At 47.0% G+C, this 25,456-nt stretch overlaps 2 protein-coding genes across 3 annotated transcripts; both read left to right on the top strand.

The window, feature by feature from the left end:
* Positions 1-944: 944 nt before the first annotated feature.
* LOC146526311 (protein C19orf12-like) lies at positions 945-3,654 on the top strand. Its single transcript, XM_085151071.1, has 3 exons — positions 945-1,314; positions 1,618-1,867; positions 2,450-3,654. The coding sequence occupies exons 2-3, from the start codon at positions 1,705-1,707 to the stop codon at positions 2,686-2,688; spliced, it is 402 nt and encodes a 133-aa protein (XP_085007197.1). The 5' UTR covers positions 945-1,314; positions 1,618-1,704; the 3' UTR covers positions 2,689-3,654.
* Positions 3,655-7,422: 3,768 nt separating this feature from the next.
* On the top strand, positions 7,423-24,213 carry LOC146526310 (AP-2 complex subunit alpha-2). Of its 2 annotated transcripts, none has more exons than XM_085155046.1 (22): positions 7,423-7,645; positions 9,531-9,599; positions 10,165-10,307; positions 11,349-11,542; positions 13,798-13,927; positions 14,051-14,152; positions 14,229-14,337; positions 14,452-14,602; positions 15,168-15,336; positions 15,447-15,584; positions 15,668-15,850; positions 16,320-16,417; positions 16,660-16,891; positions 16,970-17,134; positions 17,459-17,595; positions 18,171-18,253; positions 18,393-18,483; positions 20,329-20,451; positions 20,746-20,862; positions 21,092-21,161; positions 22,296-22,430; positions 22,508-24,213. In XM_085155046.1, exons 1-22 carry the CDS (start codon positions 7,579-7,581, stop codon positions 22,583-22,585), a joined length of 2,784 nt encoding a protein of 927 aa, XP_085011172.1. In that variant the 5' UTR covers positions 7,423-7,578; the 3' UTR covers positions 22,586-24,213. The 2 variants fall into 2 exon arrangements, with proteins under 2 accessions (XP_085011172.1, XP_085011181.1); XM_085155055.1 differs by having other exon boundaries at positions 14,452-14,606; positions 15,172-15,336.
* Positions 24,214-25,456: the final 1,243 nt, after the last annotated feature.

The raw sequence follows: 25,456 nt of genomic DNA, 5'->3' as shown, positions 1-25,456 counted from the left end.
GGTTTGGTTTGTACGAGTAAAACGAGATAAACCAGTCCAGTATCGTTCTGAAGAAATGAAACCGATGTGCTAATATGGTCAATGGGTTTATATTAAAACACTAATGAACACTGGCAGGGTCCTTAAACCTCACAGAGTGGGCAACATGATCATACAGGTTTGGATGTTTGGAGAGGAGCGTCTGTTGGAAGCACCGAGACGCTGTAAACACCTACAGTTCAGAAGCACACGGCGAGGACACGGCGGCTGCTTCGGCCTCTGATCCCCAACGAGCTTTCAGAACTGAAGAAATCTTTGAAAACCTAAAAACACATCCAGGCGTCTCCATCTCACGTAGTGCAGTATTTGTATATTTTCAGCATTTTGTACCGGATGTTTGCAGAGACAAGCCCGGCAACAGGAAGAGCTGAAAGAACAGCCGGTTCCACCCCCACCCGCCCCACAGACATCTTGTTATAAAGTGGAAGTGGGATGCTCAGGTGAGTGTTTCGCTGTCAGGACAGCGAGAGTTATCAGGCCTGTGTGGTCCTCCACAGATATGACTCGATCAGGGTACTTTCACTTCTTATTGTCTCAAAAACGATTATAACACCAACTCATCTGTTAGTCAGTGAATGAATGAATCAAACAAAATTCTGGTCACCAAGTCAGAGCTTAAAGTTTTTGTTTGCTTGTTTAATATGAAGGTGAGTGAGCTTCAGGTTTCCGGTAAATGCCAGGCGCTGCTGCAGAAAGCAGGTTTATCAGATTCTTTCTGTTTGTTCCAGAAGAGCCGATCAGAGTCTTTTCAGCTCTGATCGTGTTCATCCAACATTTGTAGTGAAAGAAGCCGGGCTGTAAGAGTTACCATCAGATGCTGTTGAATCCATCTCCCCCGCTGAGCTACATCATTTGTGTTCATCAGCACTGGCTCTCTGTGCCTCTAGCCCAGGTCTGTCCCTGCAGGTTTTAGATGTGTCCTCGAACTAACACAGCTGATTTAAATGGATAAATTAGCTCCTCAACATGTCCTGAAGTTCTCCAGAGGCCTGGTAACGAACTAATTATGTGATTCAGGTGTGTTGACCCAAGGTGAGATCTAAAACCTGCAGGACACCGGCCCTCGTGGACTGAGATTGCCCACCCCTGCTCTGAGACGATGCTCATGAGCAGCATCTGGAGACAGTGGGGGGGTCATTTCAGACATTTTGCAGTCACTGATGAAAGTATTGCAGTATTTATATTTGCATGATGAGCTGGAAATAATGAAACTGAAACACAAACACACACCTGTTATAAAGGTGTGTGTTTGTGCTCGTGCGGCAGATTTCATTCCTTCAGGACAGCAAAGGTAAGAAACATAGATCATTACAGCTTTTCTTTCTTTCTGCTACTTGTCACTTAAACTTGATCAGTCATTGATCGCACCAGCTGATCCATGTCATCTATATTAGCTTATTTTAACTTTCACTCCTGTGGACGAGTCAGGAGTGTTTTTTAAAAGTTCGCGACATGAATCAACTTAACAGTCAAAAATATTATAAATCTGAATATTTTTATTCTGATTAAATATTAGACTGAACGTCTGCTGCTTGGACCTGACAGGCCTCATGTGATTTGCTGCTTTATGAATAAAACTGAATTTGTTCTGACAGTAAAATCACATCACAGTTACATCCAGGCAGAAACTGACAGAGAATTTTACCCAAATCCTTCATCAGTGAGATGGACGACAAAATAAAAAAAGATCTCCAACAACTGCTCGACAAATTATGGTCTGAGCCAGATCTCAAGGTCACCATGAAGAACTTGGTGAAAGGAGGAATTAAGAGCGGAGGATGTGCGGTTGTTGGTGGGCTGGTTGGTGGTCCTCCGGGGTTTGCTGTGGGTGAGTACATCAATTATCCATTTGTGAAGCAGCTGATGAACGGGCCAAATGAAACGAAAGAATCGAGCACACAGTGAGATCTTCAGTGCAGGACAAAATCAATCAGATTTTTTTATTTTTTTAATTGGGTTATTGGACTGAGAGACTGCCATGTTAAAAAAATCTATACGTATGTGGAACTGGGAGAAAACGATCCCTCACACAGAGCTTTAACTTCTCAACTTCAAAAATATAAACTGTTGCACGTGAACTTTTTGTCCATTTAAGTGCAGATCAGCAAACTGTGAGCGGTAAACTTTGAGTCTCCGTCTGCTCTCTGCTGGGAAACTGTTGAACCAAACCAACACATAAGTTGCAATGAAGTGAAAATTCTTTGAAGCTTTGTGGAGTTAAGGGGACCGAAGCATTTTAACAGTCATGCGATGAACTTGAACCTCAGTCCCATCAGATATAATTTACTCTCAGTCTCCTCTTCAAGACAGGCAGAAATATTTCACCACAGCGGCCATTTCCATGGTGATGAATGAAGAGAAACAGCTGAAGCAACATATGTGACTCTCCATCCACCCTCTTGTCTTCCAGGTGCAGCCATCGGAGGCATCTACAGCTGGAAGACCAGTGACGATTTCAAGCCTCTGCCTCAGATCCTGCGGGAGATGCCTCCTGCTCAGCTGGACGAGCTCCTTGAATCAGTCATGGCTATTTTAGTTCATCTGAAATGGGAAACTGTAGAGGGGCTCATTGATCATGTGATGAAAAACATTCCTCTCAAGAAAGCAATCACTGATGAGTTAAAGCGCAGCGTGAAAACTTTAAGCTGAGAACAGGTGTGCCGTGAGTTCTGGCTGCCTGCAGACTTTTCACGACAGTCAGGTCACTTTGAATAAAGAGGTTTCATGTTGAACCCTGAAACACACAGAGGAGAGAAAATCTTTCTTCATCTTTTTCAAATAAAACAAACTGATGAGCCTCTTTGTGTTTCCACAAATGTTCGCATTATAATGATTGAAGGTGCAGCGCTGCACGTCTACATTATGGACAATTTGGGGCCGACGATGATGCTGGAAGACCCGATGAAGTGATACAAGCTGCGGGTTCAGTTTAAGATCTACTTGAAACTGTAGGTAGAGTAGGTTGAAATCAAAGTCACGCACATACTGAACAAAATTACTTTGGGAGTTATAGAGAACCATCTGCAAATTTATTTATTTCATATTTTTGTCATCGTGATAAAACGTGTCACATTTGTTTAACGCAGCATGACAGTTACATGGAAATAACATGTTTTCTTTCTTTGAGACTCAAAATTTCATGTTAAAAGTTTCTCTACATGCGGGGGTGTCGTACCACGGTGGCTATCCCCGTCAGGATCTAGCGCGCGCTGGGCAGGGAGAGTGGACCCAGCTGACTCCGCCTCCATTACAACCAACTAGACGTGGAAGTGACGTTTGACTTTAGTGAAAAGGTGAAAGACGAGTGTCGCTACACTGGCGTTCAGTCTGTGGGTTACAACAGAAAATTATACATTTATTGTTCTCACCTGTTATCGGACGGGATAAATTAAAAAAACAAAAACAGGACAGTTTGGCTGATAATTATTTGGATCCCACTGAAACTGTCTAAACCAGCGGTCTCCAACCTTTTTTGTGTTACGGACCGGTTTATATCCGACAGTATTTTCACGGACCGGCCTTTAAGGTGTCGCGGATAAATACAACAAAATAAAACTAGTACCGGTACCAAAAAAAAAAAGAAGATTTATTCATAACACACAGGAAAAGACCCAGGGAACCAAGTTAATGATAAAAACGATAACAACCTTAAAAACCATAGCCAACCAAGTTCAACTTTCGTGGCCCGGTACCAAACGACTCACAGACCGGTACCGGTCCATGGCCTGGGGGTCGGGACTGCGGCTCTAAAGAGCTCCAAAACTTCAGGAGCAGTTAGTCACTATAAGAAGTGTTTGTTAACTGAAAATCAAGAATGAGGGATACAGTTTGTCCGTGATTTGGAAAGCCCAGTGCGTGCTCGCAACGCATGGGAAACAAATCCTGTCAGGGATACTTAGCGTGGAACGACACACAGCTTGGAGGCTCAGCATGACCTTGAAACTTTCAACTAACCACACCAAAGTAAGCCGAGCCATGTCAAAGCTCACAAACCCAAAGTTCCTTCAGAGGAACAACAACATGAAGGTGCTACTAACAGGATGGTGGAACCGAAGGTAGCGTTAAGAGAGTTGAGGACGCTTGGCTTGCAGTTTAAGTCCAGCATTGACAGCGTTGGTAAAATGGGTGGGATGACCAATTGTGTCACAACACACCAGTTTGACAGAGATTGAGCAGAAAGTAGAGCGCCGCCGCCTGCAGACAGAAGAACCCGAAGAACGTCTGGAGCCAAAGCAATGGAGCAAACTGGCTACCAGGAGTCAAAAATGAAAGATTTGGAAAACCGGAGTCAAAGAAATTATTTTGAAATAATCAACAACTGTTTGGGCCCCGGGAAGGTGCTGGAGCTGTTGAGCTGATGCTGGAACTCGTACAAGAGATGGACACCAACAGATCCTTCAACTTAGAGCGACCTCATCAAACCCTTGGCCCACCAAAACCCAATCAGAACAGAGCTGGTCTTATCCAGTTTCTGGAGTTTCCACACAAACAGCAGAATATCACATTGGAAGGAAGCAGGCTCTTCTTTACCCATGACTCCTCAGCTGAGACAATATGACAACGCTGTGAGTTTAATGCGAACAAGAAGACGTTTACTGGAAAGGGAACTTTCTGGGGATTCCATCTCCATAGAGTGGATCAGGATACGACTCGGTTATAGTTCTGGTTAAGGGCGGGTAACTCAAGTCTAAGCGATGTGCGTATAAATGTGTTGTTGTTTGTTTATCTTGTATCATGTCTCAGCATCATTTACCACAACAAACAACTATCCAGACAACTTGTAATATAAAATTCACACACTGGAATGTCAGGGGACTAAATATAATATCCTTTCTCCTAGATTCAATCTAACTGCTCTTTATGGCCTGAATGAGGAGCCCAAAGTTTCTGAGTTGGTTTCCAAGAGCATCTGTCTTGCAAGCCTTGTACATTATTAGAGGGGATTTTAATTAGACCCAATAACTGTTTGTTCCACAGGGAGACATAGACGTAAGCCTCAAACTCGAAGAATACTAAAACAATTCACTGCAGATCTAAACCTGGTCGAGGTGTGGCATGAACCGAATCCTGGAAAAGTGGAATACTCGTGTCACTATAGTACATTTAAAACTTGCCCCCCCCCCCCCCCCCCCCCCATAGATAACTTCCCTGTGTCAAGAGAGCTGTTATCACAAGTGAAAAACTGCTGGTACAGCTGTTATAAGTGACCATGGTCCTGTCTGTTAGCATTTATGGGTGGGTGGCTGTGGCTCAGGTGGAAGAGCAGATCATCTACTGATTAGAAGGTTGGTGGTTCGATCCTTGGCTTCCCCAGTCTGCATGTCAAATATCCTTGGGCAAGATACTGACCCCAAGGTGCTCATCGGACTGTGAATGTAGATGAGTTTGCACTTGTGAATGGATGAATGAGGCCTGTTGTATAGAGCGCTTTGAGTGCTCCAGGAGAGCAGAAAAGCGCTATATAAGAATCAGACCATTTATATAGACGGAACAAAACTGAATTTGTTACATACGTTAAATTCAGAACAGCATCTATTTTGGATCAGATACTGGCCAAACTAGTACCAACATAAGCTGGGAGGAGAATGAATCAGCTTTACAAGCTCCAACATTTAAAGAGGAAAAATGAAATGGAAATTTCAGGAAAACAGATTAAACTCTTGGAACTTGAGCTTATTAAAAATAAAGACTACAACTACTCAAATCAACAGACAAAGCAGAGAAAAAGCTCGCTCTGGCTCAAAACATCTTATTACAATCGAGGAGAAAAGGCTGGGAATGGGCATTTGCAATTTCACACAATGACTGATGATGCAAAAAGGGGGTTAGACAACCTAGGAAGTTTTAATTCAGTTCAATTCAATTTTATTCATACAGCACCAAATCACAGCAGCAGTCTCCTCAAGGTGCTTTATACTGAAAACCCCCAACAATCATATGAGCCCATGAAAGCACTTTGGTGACAGTGGGAAGGAAAAACTCCCTTTTAACAGGAAGAAACCTCCAGCAGAACCAGGCTCAGGGAGGGGCGGGGCCATTTGCTGTGATTGGTTGGGGTGAGAGAAGGAAGACAGGATAAAGACATGCTGTGGAAGAGAGACAGAGGTTAATAACAGATATGATTCAATACAGAGAGGTCTGTTAACACATAGTGAGTGAGAAAGGTGACTGGAAAGGAAAAACTCAATGCATCATGGGAATCCCCGGCAGCCTACGTCTATTGCAGCATCACTAAGGGAGGATTCAGGGTCACCTGGTCCAGCCCTAACTATATGCTTTAGCAAAAAGGAAAGTTTGAAGCCTAATCTTGAAAGTAGAGATAGTGTCTGTCTCCTGAATCCAAACTGGAAGCTGGTTCCACAGAAGAGGGGCCTGAAAACTGAAGGCTCTGCCTCCCATTCTACTTTTAAATACTCTAGGAACAACAAGTAGGTCTGCAGAGCGAGAGCGAAGTGCTCTAATAGGGTGATATGGTACTACAAGGTCATTAAGATAAGATGGGCCTGATTATTTAAGACCTTGTATGTGAGGAGCAGGATTTTGAATTCTGGATTTAACAGGAAGCCAAAGCAGGAGAAATCTGCTCTCTCTTTCTAGTCCCTGTCAGGACTCTTGCTGCAGCATTTTGGATTAGCTGAAGGCTTTTCAGGGAGTTTTTAGGACATCCTGATAATAATGAATTGCAGTAGTCCAGCCTGGAAGTAATAAATGCATGAACTAGTTTTTCAGCGTCACTCTGAGACAGGATATTTCTAACTTTAGAGATGTTGCACAAATGGAAGAAAGCAGTCTTACATATTTGTTTATTTATGAATGAAGGTGAAAGATTAAATCCAGTTATAAAAACCCTTTTTATCAGTACAACATAGGACTTAATTATCCAACCACAGATGTTAATTCATCGATATGCTTATCAAATTTCAGAAATTCATCCATCATTTCTCTTCCACTTATCCGATTCAGGGTTGTGTGGACGCTGGAGCCTATCCCAGCTACCACAGGGCGGGAGGCCTGGTACATCCAGGACAGGTCGCCAGTCTGTCACAGGGCCTTCAGAAATTCATCAAAAGATGAATCTCTGCCTTATAACCCAGCTGTTTGTCTTGATGTCATAACGTCAATTACAAAAAAGTTGGTGCGTTTATAAAAGTACATAAAAACAGAATGCAAGTCACAACATATCAAATGTGTAAACTGAAAAAATGAATAAAAGTTTTAATAAAAAAGATTCTGAGTGTGAAGACAGCAGTCTCCCAAACATCTGGGAGCTCTCCCGTCCTCGGTGCTCATGCTCCAGATGTTCTGGGCCGGGTGCGTTCACTCAGTGGAGTGGGTAAAGCGAACATGTTTGGGACGCGGCCCGCCTTAGGAGGCTGGAACAGGGCGTTTCCGCGCTGAAGGGGACGCGGCCCGTCTGGTTCTCGGTCACATGTCGGGGCTCCTGGTGCTCGCAGCGGCGGTTCGCGGTTCCACAGACAGAGTTCAGAGTTCGAGCAGTGGGTTGTCCGGGTCAGCTGAAGCCCCCCAGCAGCGGAGAGGATGCCGGCGGTGTCTAAAGGGGACGGGATGCGCGGACTGGCCGTGTTCATCTCCGACATCAGGAACTGTGAGTTTGTCTCCTTCACCCCGCAGCTAGGCACGGCTAGCCTCTGTACCGCGGGGACCTCAGGGAACACGCCCGGGTGGGGGACTTCGAGCCCGGGGTCAGTTTCCCGCCCCTGCCGCCCTCGTTCTGGACACATTTAGCCCGTTAAAGTGGGATAAATTCCCGCCCAGCGCTCAAGCCTCCCCGGCTAATCATCGCTAGCTGCTAGCTCGGAGCTGCTAACGTCACCGTGTCAAAGGGCGTGGGCCGCCGTGGGGAGATAAACAAACCGTCACTTTTAACTGCGTGAGCTGCTTTATCAGGCCGACATGAGCGGCTCAGTGCCGCCTTAGCAGGTCGTAAAAGTCGGTGTGTAAAATCTCCGGTCCACCGCCTCAGTTGGCGTTAGCTGGAATTAACGTTAAAAGCAAAAAGTAACGCAAAACGGTAATCTGAGTACTCGCGAAAGAGCGAGAGGAGGCGGTGCTGCTCTCCAGGGGGTTTGGAGAAAACCAGCAGCGGGTTGAATAAAAGTTTGAAATGAGAGTGTGTCCGTGTTAGTGGGCAGGTACACGGGAAAGGTGAGACGGAGGCAGGTGAGTTACAGCTACAGTAACGGAACCAGCTGCTGTGTGACGGGACGGCTCTGCGGTACCTGCATGATGACCAGTCCAGTGGTTTTTGGCCTCTTTCAGCATCCTTACACTCTGTGACGTGAGTCTGCGCTGCCGTCTCTGTGACAACTCTGACCCCTGACCTTGACCCTGAAACACTAAAGTCAGGTGACTTTCACCCACGTGGTCCGTATGTTGCCTTACAGCCTTTTCCTCTGGGCCCCTGTGAGATTTTGATAGGAAGTATCTTTTATATTGTGTTTGTATTGTTGTTGGGTCCTGACCTACAGCATGAAATCCGTTTCCAGTATAAACCCAGAGATGGCTGTTGTTGTGAGGTGGTGCTGCATAAATAAACCACTGTTGTAGGCGACGGTGTTGCAGAACTGCACGTTAGTGTTCTGGGTGAGAAAACAGGAACGCGGCCTTAGAGCTTCCTGTTGCTGCCCCGACACAAACCGTCCTGATTTTATTCTGCAGCGTCCGGCTGCTGCTGCTCTGCTGGTTTTGTTCATGCTGGCGTTTCAGGGTGACTTATTCTGAATCCACCACAGCAGCTTACTGTGATTCACAGTTCAAAATAAGCCTTCTGTGTTTGATAGTGCAGCTGATTCAGGCCCTCAGTGTGAGCGCTCCCACATCCACTCTGCTCCCTTCACCTCTTATTATCCGGTCAGTGTGAGATGTTGGCGAACGCTCATCAGGTTATAAATCACGTTCTTCACAACAAAGCACGTGAAAAATGTTCCTACTGTCACAATCAGAGACGGCACATAAAGATGGATTTAGCTGAATGTAAATCTGACACAGAAGTGTCTTAAACCATCCAGCAGGGGGCGACTCCTGCGGTTGCAGAGAGACGTCTGATTGGATGGAAGTCTGTGAGAAAACGAGGCTCCAGCTCAGCTGATCTGGGCTCAGTAAACACTGTAATGATGGTTTATGGTCTCAGCCGCTGGTTTCGGGGCTTACTGAACAAAGCGTGTTCGATTTGGAGGTTTTGGTGACAACAGAGCGAGAAAGGAGCAGGAAGCAGGGAGGATTAGCTCTGTGTGATCCTGCAGCGTCATCAGGTCTACGCTGCAAAAACAGGCAGCCTGAGGTTCCTGCTTCTGGAGATAATAAAGTAAAGATATGTCACTGCTTTATCAGGAAGCTCTTATGTTGTAGTGTGCGATTAAACCGGCACGCCACGTTCCTCAGCGGGGGCGGGTCCTTTAAAAAAGGCAGGATGTTGTATTCGTGAGTGATGGCAGCTCTGTGCATGCTGAGTAACGCTGATCTGTCTGCAGGTAAAAGTAAAGAGGCCGAGATAAAGAGGATAAACAAGGAGCTGGCAAACATCCGCTCCAAATTTAAAGGTAGGTGATGGAGACACGAGCTCGCCGAGTCACCTGACGTGCTTCCTGCTTCCTGTCCCGACTGCTTTGTGTTGCCCTGTGAAACCTCACTGACTCTCTGGTTGCTGCTGTTTCTCCTGTTGCCACCTGTTCCTCGCTGCCTATAATTAGTCTGCAGAGAGGAGGCGATATGCAGGCAGGGAGTGTCCACATAGCGCCTCCTCTCCGCCCTCTCCACCCTCTCCACCCGGCCTTTCCACTGTGTCCACATGTCTCTGCAACTGTGCTCCTCATCCATGAAGTACTGAGGCTGGCGTAAAACAATCTTTCTTCAGTTTTATTGGATGATGACGTTTCCAAACACTGAATTAAAGCCCAGTCATGCAAAAATAAAGATTATGTGTGTTTGATGTTGCACTGCTGCAGATGCTGAACCTCCCACTCTCACTGGCTTTGGATTATTTGACTAGAAGTCCACCTGCTTTTCCCTCTGAGCCTCAGCTGTTTGGAATAAAATGCTGCTTTTTATCACACAGACATTAAAGTGTGTGTGTGTGTGTGTGTGTGTGTGCGTGCGTGCGTGCAGGAGACAAGGCGTTGGACGGCTACAGTAAAAAGAAGTATGTCTGCAAGCTGCTCTTCATCTTCCTTCTGGGCCACGACATCGACTTCGGGCACATGGAGGCCGTCAACCTCCTGAGCTCCAACAAGTACACGGAGAAGCAGATCGTGAGTGTCGGAGCCGCTCGGCCGCCATGTTTCAGGGTTATCACGTGCGAGAGCGTCAGGACTGTCCCCTCACGCCGCTCTGGGTTGATAAACACATTTTATGTTTGTTCCAAATGTTTTTCTTGCAGTGACGCTCGTTTCCCTTTCGCGGCGTCCTGGTGTTTTTGTTTTAACCTCTAATGAAGCAGGCAGTAATAACTGTGTAATAACAACTTTACCAACAGTGTTCTGGATGAGAGCGAAGTGAATCGGCTCAAATCATTTCAGCTCCAAGAGACTAGATTTTATTTCCAGCTGTGACTTTTAGGCTTCCGGCGATGAGAGAAGATAAATGATTATTGCTCTGCTTTAATTTCTCGTTTAGTTTAGTCTCGAGTGCAGCGCGCCCTGTCCCGTCTCTCAAAGCCCAAACTCGCTGTGGTCGTATCTCTGGGTCAGACAGAGCTAGCTGCCTTTGACTTGAGCTCTCCGAGCGTCTCTGAGGGTCTGTGCTGAGCTTCAGAGCTGTTGGCGGGCATCCTTCCTGCTGAGTCGCTGCAGGCGGAGCTGCAGGCGCCATAGGCTCTAAACTCACCAGACTCCATGTAAAGTGTGTGACAGAAGAAACTACACGAATGTAAATTTACTGCAAACGTAAATTTTTATCTCTGCAACCCTGACGTGGGGCAGCTGTCGTTAATCAGCTTCTGATCAGTTTTATTTTATTGATCAGTTTTTGTTTCCTTAAAGGAAACGAGTGAGCGCGTGGAGGCTGATCAGCACGGCGTGGAGTCCTCCAAAGCCTCAACGACTGTTCAGTTACACGAGTAATCCAGTAAAAATACTTTAAGCATGAGAGTAAATAAATGATGATGATCGTCAGGGCAGCTGATTTGAGAGTCGCTGGGATCAGCTGATGTTTTGGTAACAGGCCACGCCTCCAGCTGCTCTGTGTGGGTGGTGGCGGCGCTCCGGCTCTGCTGTGTGTGTTTGTGGATTTCCAGAGTCGGAGAGAGGAAGAATATCCCGTCACGTGACCTTTGCCGTGTCTCCTCCTTTCAGGGTTACCTCTTCATCTCAGTGCTGGTCAACTCCAACAGCGACCTGATCCGCCTCATCAACAACGCCATCAAGAACGACCTCGCCAGCCGCAACCCCACCTTCATGAACCTGGCCCTGCACTGCATCGCCAACGTGGGCAGCAGAGAGATGGCGGAGGCGTTCGCCTCGGAGATTCCCAGAGTCTTAGTGGCCGGGTTTGTTCTCAAACACGTTTTAGCCTCGAGCGGCTCCTTTAATGTTTGTTTGTGTTGGTCATGAATCTGTTCAGGGTCAGCTGTGGGCGCCAGCCGGTCACGAGAAATACGACGTCAATTATGTAGATTGTTGCAGCAGCAGTTTGTGAGGCACCAAATCCAACCGGACGTTATCTGAGGTTGCTCTGCTGTGGCCTGCAGCGCCGTCACTCATTACACTTTAATAAAGCCGAGCTCATCACACAGTGACGATCCACGGACTGCAGGCAGTGTGTGGGTAACAGGCCATGAAACAGATGAGATGAATAACCACGCACATCTCCATCCTTCCAGTCGTTACAGACAGCTCCTCACTCACAGCTGGAGTCAGCACTCCACCTCCGTCCAGTAAAACGAGCGGCTGTTACGGGCCGTCGGCACTTTGGTAAACGTTTCCAGAAACAACCCTTAAAAGCGAGATAGATAGATAGATAGATAGATAGATAGAGAGAGATAGATATAGAGATAGATAAAGATAGAGATGGATAGAGAGAGATAGATAGATAGATAGATAGATAGATAGATAGATATAGAGATGGATAGAGAGAGATAGATGGATATAGGTAGATAGAGATAGATATAGATAGATATAGAGATGGATAGATATAGAGATAGGTAGGTAGATAGATAGATATAGGTAGATAGAGATAGATAGAGATGGGTAGGTAGATAGGTAGATAGAGATAGATAGAGATGGGTAGATAGATAGGTAGATAGAGATAGATAGAGATGGGTAGATAGAGAGAGAGATATATAGATAGATATATAGAGAGATATAGATGGATAGAGATAGATAGATAGATATAGGTAGGTAGATGGATATAGGTAGATAGAGCTAGAGATGGATAGAGAGATAGATAGAGATAGATATAGATAGATAGATAGATATAGGTAGATAGAGATAGATAGAGATAGGTAGATAGATATAGATAGGTAGATAGAGAGAGAGAGATATAGATAGATATATAGAGAGATATAGATGGATAGAGATAGATAGATAGATATAGGTAGGTAGATGGATATAGGTAGATAGAGCTAGAGATGGATAGAGAGATAGATAGAGATAGATATAGATAGATAGATAGATAGATATAGGTAGATAGAGATGGATAGAGATAGATAGAGATAGGTAGGTAGATAGATATAGATAGGTAGATAGAGAGAGAGAGATATAGATAGATATATAGAGAGATATAGATGGATAGAGATAGATAGATAGATATAGGTAGGTAGATAGAGAGAGAGAGATATAGATAGATATATAGAGAGATATAGATGGATAGAGATAGATAGATAGATAGATATAGGTAGGTAGATGGATATAGGTAGATAGAGCTAGAGATGGATAGAGAGATAGATAGAGATAGATATAGATAGATAGATAGATAGATATAGGTAGATAGAGATGGATAGAGATAGATAGAGATAGGTAGGTAGATAGATATAGATAGGTAGATAGAGAGAGAGAGATATAGATAGATATATAGAGAGATATAGATGGATAGAGATAGATAGATAGATATAGGTAGGTAGATAGAGAGAGAGAGATATAGATAGATATATAGAGAGATATAGATGGATAGAGATAGATAGATAGATATAGATAGGTAGATAGAGAGAGAGAGATATAGATAGATATATAGAGAGATATAGATGGATAGAGATAGATAGATAGATAGATATAGGTAGGTAGATGGATATAGGTAGATAGAGCTAGAGATGGATAGAGAGATAGATAGAGATAGATATAGATAGGTAGATAGAGAGAGAGAGATATAGATGGATAGATAGATAGATGATGATTCATGTTCAGACTGAAACACATGTTGGTGTTCTGTTTGGGCCTCAGCCCACAGGCGACACTTAATCAGGGAACTAGTTATTGGAGGAGGGATACACTGACAGGGAAGTGTGATGCAGCAGAAATCAGTTAAAAATCAAAGAACAGCAAAAAGACTGCAAACCTCGTCCTTCTGGGCCAGACTGATGTTTACTGGGAACGAGCTCACGAGTGAACGATAAGAAAACGGCGATCGTGGCGCATCAGCGTTACTGAAATAACACAGAAGAGCTGGTGTGAACAGTGTGAGCAGACTGTAGGTTTAAGCCTGTGTAATCTGATGTAGTCTGATTACCAATGGGAGGAGCATGTGGGCGTGTCCTCGGCTGCTGGTCTTCTTCCTGTTTGGTGAACTCGTGTCGCCGTTGCTTCTCAGGGACACGATGGACAGCGTGAAGCAGAGCGCAGCTCTGTGTCTGTTACGGCTCAACAGGACGTCGCCCGACCTCGTGCCCATGGGCGAATGGACCGCGCGGGTCGTCCATCTGCTGAACGATCAGCACCTGGTGAGACTCCGCCTCCTCGTGGCGAGCTAAATACTTATATTTATCGTGAGAACGAGCTGATCGATGTGATGCCGTAGTTTAAGCCCCGCCCTGAAACGCTGACTCTGCCTTTCTTTATTCCAGGGCGTGGTGACGGCAGCCACCAGCCTCATCACCACTCTGGCCCAGAAGAACCCGGATGACTTTAAGACCTCCGTGTCGCTGGCGGTGGCCCGGCTCAGCAGGGTGGGTGTCCGCGTGACGCGTCGCTCGGCTCAATCATAAACCGGCGGGGACGTTAATCTCCTTCCTGTTTGTTTAGATCGTGACGTCGGCGTCCATCGACCTGCAGGACTACACGTACTACTTTGTGGCGGCCCCGTGGCTGTCCGTCAAACTGCTGCGCCTGCTGCAGTGCTACCCTCCTCCAGGTACGCCACACACGCCCGCTCCTGTTTGCTGCGCACGCGCTAGTCCACCACGAGTAAAGGTTTGAGAGGCGTAACCGTGGCGACGGGGCTTGAAGCGTCTGGTTTTCTTTGCAGAGGACGCCGCGCTGAGAAGTCGTCTCACCGAGTGTTTGGAGACCATCCTCAATAAAGCCCAGGAACCTCCGAAGTCCAAGAAGGTCCAACACTCCAACGCCAAGAACGCCGTTCTGTTTGAAGCCATCGCCCTCATCATCCACCATGACAGGCAGGTCATACATGAGGCGGGCAAAACATCCGTCAGTTTGCTTTCACATGTGGGCGGGGCCAGTGCCTAGCTCAGCTGTCATTGGGTGACAGTGACCTATCACCTGTGATGGAGATGAAACAGGTTTGTGTGTAAAACGTAAATAAGGCGTTGCCATGGAAACCAGAACAAAGAGCTCAGTAAGTACAAATGTAACTCAAATACAAAGTCAAAGTAATAAATTAAAAGTATTAATTTAAGTTAAATGTTAAAAACAGAATCTAATGAGCTCAGAAAGTTACATTGAAATATTTAACATTTTAAAATAGTTCAAATTTAAATGTTCAAAGTAAAAATGTGCAAAAAGCTCAACGTGATCAAATCAGATTAAACATAAACAAACGGCACAAATATGAGATGATGTCAGAGGGCTGAGCGAGCAGATGTTGTACAGATGTGCTGCAGTGTAGAAGGGGTTCCTGGGCCGGCCCACATTCCTGACACGCGTATCTCCGGTCGTCCTCGGACGTCACGCTCGGCGTGTTCGGGCGTCTGAGCCTCACGCTTGTCCCCCGTTGTCTCCCAGCGAGCCCACCCTGTTGGTGCGAGCCTGTAACCAGCTGGGCCAGTTCCTCCAGCACAGAGAAACCAACCTCCGCTACCTGGCGTTGGAGAGCATGTGCACGCTGGCCAGCTCCGAGTTTTCCCACGAGGCCGTGAAGACGCACATGGAGACTGTGATCAACGCTCTGAAGGTGAGTCTCAGCTGGACGCCGTCCCTCCTGACAAAACTCAAACGTTTGGTTCAAATAAGTCTGACCTTTACTTTGAAATTCACACTTGCTTCCTGGTGTGTCCCGTGCAGACGGAGAGAGATGTGAGCGTTCGCCAGCGCGCCGTGGATCTGCTCTACGCCATGTGCGACCGCAGCAACGCCAAGCAGATCGTGGCAGAGATGCTGAGCTACCTGGAGACCGCCGACTACTCCATCAGAGAGGAGATAGTGGGTCGTGATGTCAGCACGTTTCGCCGTTCACTTTAAGCGGCGTGAGCGCTCGTCTTCAGCCTCTGGCTTCTCTTCCTCAGGTGCTCAAAGTGGCCATCCTGGCGGAGAAGTACGCCGTGGACTACACCTGGTACGTGGACACCATCCTGAACCTGATCCGCATCGCTGGGGACTACGTCAGCGAGGAGGTGTGGTACCGCGTCATCCAGATCGTCATAAACCGAGACGACGTCCAAGGTTACGCCGCCAAGACCGTGTTTGAGGTGAGGCTCGCCGCTGTTTTAAGACTTCTGCGGTGAATCTTTGTCGAGCTGGCGCCGCTGCCAGCTTCATGCTCACGCGCGGTGTATTTGGCATGTGGTCGCACGGGGACCGACCGGGCCAATCACAGTAGCTGCACTGCTGTGACGTGTAGTTATATTTGCAGGGAGCAGCGTGTCAGGATACGGCGCAGATTTAACTCGCGCTTCTTTTCCCAGCAGACGCGTTCAGAGTGGCTTCAGTCTGATCATGTGACCAGGTTTTATTTTGGGTTTCTTTAAAGGCTCCAAACTGGCTCGATCATTGAACACTGAGTGAGGAAACGAGTGGGCTTAAAGCTCTGTGATTGGTCGGTTGGATGAAGGAATCCTTCGTAAACGCAGCTGTGATCCTGAACGTGTTTCCGGCTCGTGCGAGTGGTTCGTTTGTTCTTCTACCGTCTCATGAAGTCACTTCCTCTCTGACCTGCAGGCGCTGCAAGCCCCCGCCTGCCACGAGAACCTGGTGAAGGTGGGCGGGTACATCCTGGGGGAGTTCGGTAACCTGATTGCTGGTGACTCGCGCTCCAGGTACAAACCACACCCACAGCTGATCGTCAGTCCAGGGGATGTTTGTCTGGTCTCGTTGTTTGAGATTTTTATTCTAAAGAATAATAAATGTTTTTGAGCTCTTCTCATTGGACGATTTTGTGACAGAATAGGAAAAATGTGCCTGCAGACAGGAAACGTGTCATTTCTCAGCTGACGCGTCGCCGCTGAAGCTGACGGCACCGCTCGCAGGTTTCACCGCCACTCTGTCTCCTCTTCCTCAGCCCTCTGGTCCAGTTCAATCTCCTCCACTCCAAGTTCCACCTGTGCTCTGTGCCGACTCGGGCGCTGCTGCTGTCGGCGTACATCAAGTTCATCAACTTGTTTCCAGAAGTGAAAGCCACCATCCAGGACGTGCTGCGCTCCGACAGCCAGCTTCGCAACGCAGACGTGGAGCTTCAGCAGAGAGCCGTCGAGTACCTGAGGCTCAGCTGCATCGCCAGCACCGACATCCTGGTGCGTTAAGACCCGCCGCCGTGGCGACATCTGCCGAACTAGCACTGATGCTAACTGACTTCCTGTTTCTCTGCACAGGCCACCGTCCTGGAGGAAATGCCGCCGTTCCCGGAGAGGGAGTCCTCCATTCTGGCCAAGCTGAAGAAGAAGAAAGGACCCGGAAAACTGCCGGACATGGACGACAGTCGCCGCAGCGTGAACGGCAGCACGGAGCACAGCGAGAACAGCGACACCACGAACAAGGTAACCACAGATGCAGAGCTGTGATTGGCTGCTGTGAAATCTGCGAATACCTGTTTGAAAGCCTGCAGCAGGTCGCTGTTCCAGCTGCCTTCATCTTCAAACTCTGTCCATCTTCTTCTTCACTGTTGGATGACCTTCTCCCTACTGACAGGCCCCGCCCCTCCTCCTCTGATAGGACCGTGGTGCTGTCAGCCTGACTTGGTAACCAGTAGCTGCACTGACGAGCGCGCTGCTCGATCAGCTGTGAATCGATCAGTCCTGGCAGGAGGGTGTAGTTCACACCTCCACCTGTTCTCACTTTGTTTGCTGGTATCTGTCTTCCAGAGCTCCGCCCACTCTTTTACGGATGTCCTGAATCTAAACTCCGCCCCCTCATCAGGAGCCAATCTGCTCATCGACGTGTTTTCCGAGAGCTCCGCCCCCCCTGCAGCCACAGAGGTATCGGAGGAGAACTTCCTCAGGTGAGGTTCAGCTGCAGCGACCTGCTCTCATGTTTCTGTCTCTGTGGGCAGCGTTGGTCTCAGCGCCGCTGCGGCTCATTCAGGTTTGCAGCAGCTTTGCAAACAGCCATGAACTTTGACCTTTCTCATGCTAACTGAGGCCTGTAGAGACCGAGCTGTTGTGTGTCGATGGAGGTGCTCACGCCGCTCTCACAGCGCTGCAGTCGTCCACGAGGATGCCCGTGTAACGTGACATAAGTGTCGTGTTGTGAGTGTTGTGTGAAGCAGGCAGCGTGCATGTGACCTCGGCCGTGTGTGTGACGCTGCGTCACGCCTGCTGTTTGCACACCGTGAACCAGACGGTGTGAAACTCTCAACAAACTGCCGCAGGTTTCTTTGCAGTGCCGTGCATCCTGCTGCTGCAGAGAGACCTGACAGGAGGTTAGCCTCTGACATCACTGAATGCCGTGTTTACCTCTGCACGCCGTCGTTCCTCGTTAGCGATGCGAGTCATTCCAGAGGCCGCTTTACCGCCGTGCTCGGCCTCGCGATGACATTTCCTTTGTGTAACTGTCGTCACGTTTTTCTTCTTCCAGGTTCGTTTGTAAGAACAACGGCGTGATCTACGAGAACCAGCTGTTACAGATCGGCCTGAAGTCTGAGTACCGGCAGAACCTCGGTGAGCAGCCGCTCGTTAAATCGAGGTTTAAAAGCACGACCTCCTCCTGCCAGACTCTAAAATCTCGTTTGAGTTATTTTTGTTTGTTCTGTGAAGCTTTGTTATCATTGCTGCCTGACGTTGACGCTCGCCCTCGCAGGTCGCGTGTACGTGTTCTACGGGAACAAGACGTCCACCCAGTTCCTCAGCTTCTCCTCCTCCGTGAGCAGCAGCGACGCGCTCAAGTCTCATATCCTTTCATGACAAACCTCGTAATTCTGCGTCAGCACAGCGAACCGCAGCACGAGGAGCTCCCGCTTCAGCTCTGCACGACTCAGAAAACCACTCGAGGCGGCGCTGGAGAGGGCTGGGCTTTAACATCATGACCCCGGTGGCGAGTACAGCCGAGCAGAGGCGACGAGACCCTCTTTAAATATTTATATTCTGTTTTCTACAGAAATTCGATTCTTTAGCATCTATGTCTGTGGGCGTGGTGTCCTGTGACGACCACGCCCCCCTGAAACAAACGTCTGCTACCAAAGTGCAGGAAAATCCAATCAGAGCAGATTTTAATGCTGTGACATCAGAATATCTCCAGAGCGATCAAAGACGTCCCGGTGGGTGAAACTGACTGTGAGATACCCGCTGAACTTCCTGTTTCATCAGAGCTGTGGAAGCTGATGCATGTTTACTACCAGTCCTCTGTTTGTACTGTGTCTGTGCACTCACATCATCACGGCCGAGAGCAACAGGGAGCAGGTTAATAAAAGCGTGAAGTGACCTCTGAGTGGAGCAGACTGAAACACCAGAGCAGACGAGTTGGACGTCACGGGCTCGCACGTTAAATCCTTGGTGTTAGTGTTTGTGTCGTTAACGTTAACGTCCTGCCTTTAAAAAGAATAAAATCCAGCTGAAAGTTTGAGTTTGATCACAGACGTGTGCACTCAGTAGTACACTAGGGCTGCCACAAACAATTATTTTGATAGTCAACTAGTCACCGATTATTTTTGCGATTAGTCGACTAATCAGATCATCATCCATTGGACGTAAAACATACAGCTTATTGCACCAGCAGCATCTGCTCTTATATAACTATCATTAGCTTACAGCTTTAAGTGTTTAAGGTCTGTGCTAACTAAAAATAAAGACAAGATGATAGTTTATTACATTTTAATGAAATTTGCAGATTGTTTCGGTGAAGTTTAATAAACTCCTTGCTATCTAAAATATAACAGGACACCTGAGTAAATTCTCGAGCATCTCACACTTCTGATAATCAGCTGTCTGCTTGACGTTTATTCAGCTGTGTAAAAACTATAACTTTAATCTCAGCCAAACCGATTTACTCAGGAACAAATAAAATACTAAAAAAAGCCAAACAATAACATTTTTAAGTTATCTAAGTGACTTATATATCATGTTTAACCTGAGTAATGAAAGACGGCGGTGGGTTTAAAAATGATTTGCCGGGAGTCCGGTGTTCTCACGGCTCTAGTTAGCCTAGCCCCCGGCTAGCTATCGAGCTAGTGGCTAACAGACGTCTCCGAAAACGTCGGAGCGCTTTTGAAAATATGTGGTGTCTTGATAAACTGAGCAGATATTTGAGGTTTACAACAGCTACATTCTCGCATGAAAATATGTTAAACGTTTATTTTGTGACCCAGAAAGAATAATAAGAGTAATATTAAAACTAACTAGCTGCCGCCATTGTTGGAAACTGAGCTGGGCTGCGCTATGAATTCTGGGACACAGCTTCTTCTTCTTCGGGGTTTAACGGCAGCTGGCATCCTTGTACATGCAGTGCTGCCATCTTCTGTTTCAGTCCGTTATTACACTCTTAAATCCTACTACTTATTCCTGCGTCTTTTGGGATCTTACAAAGCTTCAAACGACGCGTCGACTATTAAATCAGTCGTCGACGATTTTGATAGTCGACGTAATCGTGACTAGTCGACTAATCGTGGCAGCCCTATAGTGCACTCAGTAGTCTGAGAATAACCCCGTGAGTATCAGGAAGGCTCACTCAGAGGAGTTTGTGTCTCTGATGATGTTGACCTCTGTGACCTTCAGTAGAGTCCTTAACGGTCGCGTCCACAGCTGAACGTCCACTCGAAGACGGTCGACCCGGTGATAGAGGGCGGAGCTCAGATGCAGCAGATCCTGAACATCGAGTGTGTGTCAGACTTCAGCGACGCGCCGGTGCTCAACATCCAGTTCAGGTGTGTGTGTGTGTGTGTGCACAGGTATTAACATCTTCATGGGGACCAAAAATTGGTAGTTTACTATACTTGTGGGGACAAACAGCCCTCGTGGGGACCAAAATCCCAGGAGTTTGAAGCATTTTTGAGACTCAAAATGTGGTTTTAGTGTCAGGGTCACAGTTAGGGTCAGGGTCAGGCATTCATTTTTGATGGGTAGGGTGGGGGCTAGGGAAAGCATTATGTCAATGAGATGTCCCCACAAGGATATAAATGCACACGTGTGTGTTTGTGTGCGTGTGTGCTCGCGTTCAGGTATGGTGGGGCCCTGCAGAACATCGCTGTGAAGCTCCCCGTGATGCTCAACAAGTTCTTCCAGCCCACAGAGATGATGTCACAGGACTTCTTCCAGCGCTGGAAGCAGCTCGGAGCGTAAGCGCAGCTTTCACTGATCAATACGCCGATCGATGATCGATCGCTGCTGTGACTGAAAACACTTCAGCCTCTGAATTCGAGCGCTGACACCAAACATTTGTTCTGTTTTACGTCTGATCTGAGAGAGCTCGAGTGTGTTTCAGGATTGGATCACGGGTCGGGGTTCAAACGGGTCACGTAGTAATCGAGGACTCGTTTCCTGAAGCTTTCTTCTGTTTGTCCGCAGTCCTCAGCAGGAGGTCCAGAAAATCTTCAAAGCCAAACACCCGATGGACACCGAGGTCGCCAAGGCCAAGGTAAAAAAACACAAATCACTTTGGCTGTAAAAAGGTTTTTGTTCAGTTTTATTTCCGCAGCTAGAATCACAGCAGCCGCCCCCTCAGGCTGCTCCGTGTCGTCAGCTGTTTGTGCTCAGGTGTCTGAAGTCTACTGACACCTAGTGGTCAGATATTGCACGCTGGAGGTTTGATGAGGATAAACTCCTCTGACCCTCGGTTCAGGTGTGAGTCACAGAGTACACAGTAATATAGCTGCATTATAGCAGTAATCAGATTAGGGCTGTGCGATATGACCAAAACCTCATCTCCTGATATAAAACATCTATCATCCGATAACGATATAAATCACAAAAATGTAACATTTTCTGTAAATTCTGTGAATCAGCTCGACTTGTGTGAAGTGTTTCCTGCTGCGCGTCGTGTAGCTGGAGTCGAGTGTTTTAACCGATGCATGAACATTTTTTGACATAAGTTGTAACGGCCGCTGTTTTCTTTGTGAGTGTTTATTACACGGCGTGCTGCGGGGAAAAGCCTGTTCTAACGTTTGAGTCTAAAGTTTATTTTTTAGCACCTGGCGTCTTTTTTACTTCTCATCCGTAAATAATCTGCTCTTTCACGTGATTCAGTTTATTTAATTTATTTAAGACTTTAATTTATTTAAGTCTCAACAGGATCTTGAGCTTTATTGTGAAAGGTTTATGTGGAACATAAACAAGCAGACACGTGATGGTTTTACCGTCGCTGTTGCTAACGACAACGCATAAAAACAGGCGCTTGTCCGTCCGTAGTGTGGTTATATTAAATAATAAAGAGAACTTTAAGAAATTAATAATAACTACAGTGACATCAGAACATGAACAAATATTGCTGTAAACAGTTTATTTTGCGACACCACGAAACAAACGACAGACGTTTTTATATCATCATCAGATATATATCGTTATATCGAACAGCCCTAATTATAGCAGTAATCAGATTACAGCGTACGCTCTTCAGCCTGTGGCGATCAGACAAACGTGATCAGCTGCACAAACATCAAAGCTGAGGTCACTCGAGGTCGGCACAGCGGCGTGGCGACGGCGAGACTCGCGGGCGTGCAGAGACGCCACGTTTATTCCCGCTGTGTGAATATGAAAATGTGTTTTCCTCCAGATTTTAGGTTTCGGCGTCGCTCTGCTGGACGGCGTCGATCCCAATCCTGCGAACTTTGTCGGAGCGGGAGTCGTTCACACGAAGACGACTCAGGTGGGCTGCCTGCTCCGACTGGAGCCCAACATGCAGGCTCAGGTAAACGCGCACACACACACACACACACTCTGTGTGCAGCCCTCACCTGTGTGTGACTCTGACTGCTTCCTGTGCAGATGTACCGCCTCACGCTCCGGACCAGCAGGGACTCGGTGTCTCAGAGACTCTGCGAGCTGCTGTCAGAGCAGTTTTAGCCTCGCCGCCTCTCACGCCTCAGCTCCTGTACAGTGTAAAGTCTTTTTTATTTTTCTTGCTTCACATCTGAATGAATCCAAATGTATTTTTGCACACAGCCTCACTAATCACACGCTTTAATCGTCACTGTGAGCGCCGCGCTGCAGGTCCCGACTCTGCCGCCAGAACAATCCACCAATCGCACGCCTTCAAACCAGAACCGCTGGATCAGAGGTCGTTTACCTCGGGAGGAGAAGCGCAGCTTTTCTGTCTTTGGTGTAACAACGACTGGCTCGGGGCGGTTCTGCTCTTGCACATAAATTTTAGACGATGATTCAGCAAAGACAAAAAGTGCTCGTAGACACTAGCTAGGATCTTCTTATTGTGCCGGAGGTCACGAGGTCGTGGGAGCGCGTCTGTTCTTCTTGTGCACCTCTGAACCGGTCGGCTCGATTTCAGACACCAAACGGGAATGCTGCTCCTCCAGCCACGGGTCCAAGCTTCCCGTTTGGAGCGGGACTTCCAGGGAGCGATCAAGGAATCTGCAGAGGTGAACAAGGAGACGACTTTGTAGGTCTGAAGGGGACGCGGCCCAAAAGTCATTATGAGTTAAAGGTGACCTTTGACCTCGTTCTTACCTCCAACGGTCGAGTCTGTGACGTTTGTCACTGAGAACATAAAGACTCAATCACTGCCTCACACACTACGTTTGCCTTAAAGCGCCGCTGCACTCGTCACATTTCTGTCGCTGTTTGTTGAACCTCCTGCGTTTGTGTGACGTGTCCTCATCCTGATCTGCGACGGCACACGTGACGAGAGCGAGCGTCCACGCGTGGCCTTCAGCCTCACAGACGTCGATGTGATAGAAAAAAACGCTGTTTCCGGTGTTTACGCCTCACACGGCGCCGTCACGTTTCGGCTCCCGGTTAACGAAAAAGTCTCCGTCGTTTTAAAGGAGACCGTCAGGCGCCTCACCTGTAGTGCCTTCAAGGTGAACTCCGCCTCTTTTACACCTGTGCCTTCATCAGCTGCTGACCCCGCAGCGAGCCCCCTGCTGTCAGCACGCAGCGAGCCAGGTACTCTGATTACTGAGGCTCAGCTTTGTCTCTGCTGACGTTGAGATGTTGGAGGAACATCCTGTACGCAGCAGGAAGCAGCTTGTTGAGCTGAGGCGGAGCCTGGCTCTCCGGCTGGTTTGAGGTTTGGCACGCGTGACTTTGAGCTTTCAGGAGGCGATGAAACGATGTCTGAGCGTTGGTCGGCCCAGCAGGAAGCTCTCAGCGTTCTTCCTCGTTACTGTTCAATGCCACGGGCTCAGAGCGAGGAAACTTTAAGGTCTGACCTCACGCTGTGGTTTCCAGCTCTCGCCGCCGTAGCTGGACGTCAGTTTCTGTCCTGAAGCTAATCTGTAGACGAAGTTTTGCGACCCGTTGAAGCTCCGTGTGGCGGCTCAGGCTCGTCGCGTTTCCTGAACTTCACATCTTTAAAATCCGTCGTCTCTCCTGACGGACGCTCGCGCTCGGTCACGTGTGCCTCGCTGAAGGATCGCACGCCATCGAAGCAGAAGAAACGGCTGCTGATGTCACTGTGATGTCATTTTAACATCCAAATGTGTTTTTACAAATAAACATATTTTACAAACTAATAACCTGAAATCTGCTGTTTTTATTCAAAAAGCCTCCTGGTACCTCGCTTCACTTTAAATAAAAATAATAAAATGTTTTCAAACCTTCAAAAGTGTTTTTAGAAATAAAGCTAAAACTTCACAGCATTTCCTCAGATTTGTACATGAATCTGATTTTCTTTCTTACCATGAAAATGTTTTCTTTCTTAAATTCTACACTAAAAACTTCACATAACAGACGAATAGTGAATGATGTGTAGAGTTTCTCAATAATGTGAAAATAAAGCTTTTAAACATTTTTGTTAGTTTTTCTTAAACACAACATGAATTTACACATTTTTACATGAATTTATTGATTTATATGAAACCAGCCGTGCAATAGATGGATTAGGACTTCAAACAGTAAAAATGCTGTTAGGTTAAACACTTATTACACAGTTTTCATGAGGTACCTGCATACCAACAATATTAGATTTAGTCTGGATGACAGAGACGAATCACAACAGTCGCCTCAAGCTGCTTCATACTGTAAGGTCGACCCTACAATAATACATACAGAGAAAAACTCAACAATCATATGACCCCCTATGAGCAGCACTTTGGCGACAGTGGGAAGGAAAAACTCCCTTTTAACAGGAAGAAACCTCCGGCAGAACCGGGCTCAAGGAGGGGCGGGGCCATCTGCTGTGATTGGTTGGGGTGAGAGAAGGAAGACAGGATAAAGACATGCTGTGGACGAGAGACAGAGGTTAATAACAGATATGATTCAATACAGAGAGGTCTGTTAACACATAATGAGTGAGGAAGAAACACCCAGTGCATCATGGGAATCCCCCAGCAGCCTCCACCTAAAGGAGGATTCGGGGTCACCTGATGCAGCACTAACTATACGTTAACGTCTTGCAGTGTTTCTTCAGTGTTGACCGTCCCATCCAGAGTGAAGAAGCCTTTTTCTCCTGAAAGTCTCCAACATGAGTCTGGAATATCTCGGATTCTCTGGACTGTTTGTGACATTTTAAATGAGCCGTCGTTTCTTGTTTTCCAGGATATCCCGTCTCCATGCCTCCAACTGATCGATGGGGTTTTTCTTACGGAGTGTGAGATTGGATAGTGGTGTTGAATATGTTTAGATAAAATCAAGTGTCTTAACTGTCATTTTTTAAAAATATCTTTTTAGTGTTATAAGTTTGACAACGTTGATTAAATATTAGAAAGCTGCCATTTAGATACAGACCTCTCCTCCTCACCTCCTCTCAAAACATATTTT

This window comes from Neolamprologus multifasciatus, chromosome 1 (genome assembly GCF_963576455.1).
Source record: "Neolamprologus multifasciatus chromosome 1, fNeoMul1.2, whole genome shotgun sequence".
In the NCBI taxonomy this organism is placed as follows: Eukaryota; Metazoa; Chordata; class Actinopteri; order Cichliformes; family Cichlidae; genus Neolamprologus; species Neolamprologus multifasciatus.
Note: the sequence above shows the minus strand (reverse complement) of the source record. Positions and strands in the feature narration are given on the sequence as shown.